The sequence below is a fragment of the Octopus bimaculoides genome, chromosome 11 (assembly GCF_001194135.2).
Source record: "Octopus bimaculoides isolate UCB-OBI-ISO-001 chromosome 11, ASM119413v2, whole genome shotgun sequence".
NCBI lineage: Eukaryota > Metazoa > Mollusca > Cephalopoda > Octopoda > Octopodidae > Octopus > Octopus bimaculoides.
The window spans coordinates 32045968-32048873 of record NC_068991.1 but is presented as its reverse complement, the minus strand read 5'-3'; the positions used below and the strand labels follow the sequence as shown (position 1 = coordinate 32048873).

The 2906-nt window shown below is 36.9% G+C and overlaps 1 protein-coding gene across 5 annotated transcripts in view; it reads left to right on the top strand.

The window, feature by feature from the left end:
- Positions 1-2906, top strand: part of LOC106868368 (reticulon-1-A) — a 234477-nt gene that overhangs the window by 216117 nt on the left and 15454 nt on the right. For all 5 annotated transcript variants that reach the window (XM_052971676.1, XM_052971677.1, XM_052971678.1 and 2 more), the window contains 2 exons: positions 438-507; positions 1605-1651. In XM_052971676.1, coding sequence (XP_052827636.1) covers positions 438-507; positions 1605-1651 — 117 coding nt within the window. The remainder of the gene's footprint in view (positions 1-437; positions 508-1604; positions 1652-2906) is intronic.

The following is a 2906-nucleotide window of genomic DNA, read 5'->3' as shown; positions in this document are numbered from 1 at the left end:
CTCTCTCTCTCCCTCTTTCTCTCTCTCTCTCTCTCCCTCTTTCTCTCTCTCTCTCTCTCTCTCTCTCTCTCCAATGGTCAATATAAATCAGGACATTTTGTATAAAGCAATTACCAACTCCATGCCATTGACTTTACCTGTTACATGTAAAGTATCAGTGATTTTAAATATTTTTCAGGTTCTGTTGGTGGAAACATTAACTTTGCCATTGCAATAGTTTTACCTGATATGGTTTTGGCCAAGTTTTTATTTCTGGTTGGAACTTGATTAATTTGCAAACTGACAACACTGGTTTCTTTTTCATACATTTTGGCTTATGCCTAGTTAATAATACACAAAAGCCAGTGCCTTTGTTGGGTCTACATAGTGTGTGTATACACATACACAAATATAAGCATGCAGATAATAATAATATTTTAACTCTCCATCTTTTGCAGTTTGGCCTCCTCCTGTGGGTTTTGACTTACATTGGTTCCTGGTTTAATGGAATGACAATAATTATTAACAGTAAGTAATATAATAATTTTTTGGGAAGTTCCTTATGTGATTTTGTTCAATTTGGCTGAAAGAGGCATTTAGGATTAAAAGTATAATCATAATGATAAACATATAATTAAGTATTTATTTAATATCTATTACAAAAGGGTTCTAGACATGAATGAATAGTTAAGAAGTTCACTTCCCAGTTATATGTTCCTTGGCTGGATCTCATTGTACAGTAAGTCACTCTAGCCTCAGGGTAACCTAAAAACATGTGAGTGAAAATTGTGCAAAAACCTATTGCATAGAGTCTACCTGTAACTGAAATGGGCTGCCTTTGTTACACTTATTGAAGCTGTAATTCAAATGGTTCAGCCTTGTCATACTTATTCTGCCCAAACCAACAACATTTTATCATGCTTTCACTAAAATAAAATTGTCTTCTCTTTTTCTCATGAAAATGTGTGCTAAAAATATTATCTATCTGTCTCTTTCTCTCTCCCTCCTCTCTTTATTCACTCGTGTGTGTGCACCATAATCATCGTCAGTTTTACATTCACTTTCCATGCTGACATACTGGATAGATTGTCACAGTCTGAGTCAGTTCTTATTAAGAGCCATTGCTCTCACAGGCTGGCACTCGTTTCAGTTTGGCTTGGTTTCTAAGACTCGATGCCCTTCTTATCACCAGATAAAAGTGCACTCCATACAATTTATCATGCTGCTAGCACTATAGACAAATTAATATGAAGTTCTTAAGATTGAAATGACCTCTCAAGTTTATGCTTTACTTGCCTGTCACTCTAGAGAATGCAGTGCTTGCATTTCAACATGGCAACAGCACAAGAGGTTTTACCTGTACACTATAAAGGCAAAGAGTACTTGTTGCCCTAAGACGTGTATGTTTGCTTAAGGTACTGTGACCTAGGAGGGGCAATAGGAAAGATAGTAGAAGGGCCAGAATAGGTGGATAGAAGGAATAAGAATATGGTTGTAATGACAGTGATTGTGGGGAGAGGCTTATGAGTGTGTATGTATGTATAATAGTGTATATATGTATATAAGGTGATGGATGTTTGTGTGTATTTATATATGTTCATCATTTTCTTCTCTTTTTTCCCTAGGTGTTGTGATAATTTTCACACTCCCAAAGATTTATGAAACATACAAGGTACGTTGGTTTGAAACTCAGCTTCACCATCCTAATTTCGTCTGGAATTTATTCCTTTCAATTTCTTGTATAGTAATAACTATCTGAAGTTACATAGGAGTATTCCGGTTGCTTTTAGTAGTGAAGTAACTAGTTGCATCTTGTTGCATGAGGCTTTCAATTTTGGTAGCAAGATAGAAGCTCTCTCTTCAGCTGTGCATACAGGCTATCAGTCTAATCTACTAAACAACACTGCACGTGTATATATAATCACTCTCACACATTAGGCAACCATACAATCTGGAAAATTATCCAAAAATACAAATATAAAAGAAAAGAAATGATTTCAAACCACCAAATTTCTTTCTATGCATAAATGCATCCTCCCCAGGCCAGTCTTTGACATGAAGTAGATGAGAAATAAATCTCTTCCTGGATAAGTTGCTAGTCTATTACATACATATAACATTCCCTGATTGATGTCACACTTATTCTTTAACACCACATCCTGTGTATTGGATGCCTCTAATGGAGTTCTGTCTGTTACTAGGCATCAGTTCCATTAATCTCACTTGTATGGGAGGGCTTACAAAGGCCATGAACACTGCACTTTACCCCTATAGAAATTAACACACTGTAAAATAAAGATGTCCCCCTGACAAGCAGTGTTCCAGGTGATACATTATTCTAGCCACTCAATCAACGCACCTCTACCTATATAATCTACCACAAATGAGAGAGAGAGATATCCTTCAGGGTAAGCTGCCAGGTTATTACAGAACATCAAATACATGTTCTTCACAGTTTGATGAATTGAGGTGGGAAGAGTTAAGTGTTTGTCTAAACACACATAGAATTGCCTATAGTGGACTTGAACTCCAGACCTTTCACTTGGTAGTCCAATCACTTTCGCTCATGTACATTGTTCTGGTTGTAACTATACATATATAAAGGTATATATATGTTTATATATATATATAGTTCAAATTTACAGAAAACAAAAGGCAAAGACAGGTGAAAGCAGGTGTATTAGTTTAACACTCGGGAATATAAATCATCATCATCTTCGTTTAACATCCGCTTTCCATGCTAGCATGGGTTGGACGATTTGACTGAGGACTGGTGAACCAGATGGCTACACCAGCTCCAATCTGATTTGGCAGAGTTTCTACAGCTGGATGCCCTTCCTAACGCCAACCACTCAGAGAGTGTAGTGGGTGCTTATACGTGCCACTGGCACGAAGGCCAGTCAGGCGGTACTGGCAAATATATATAT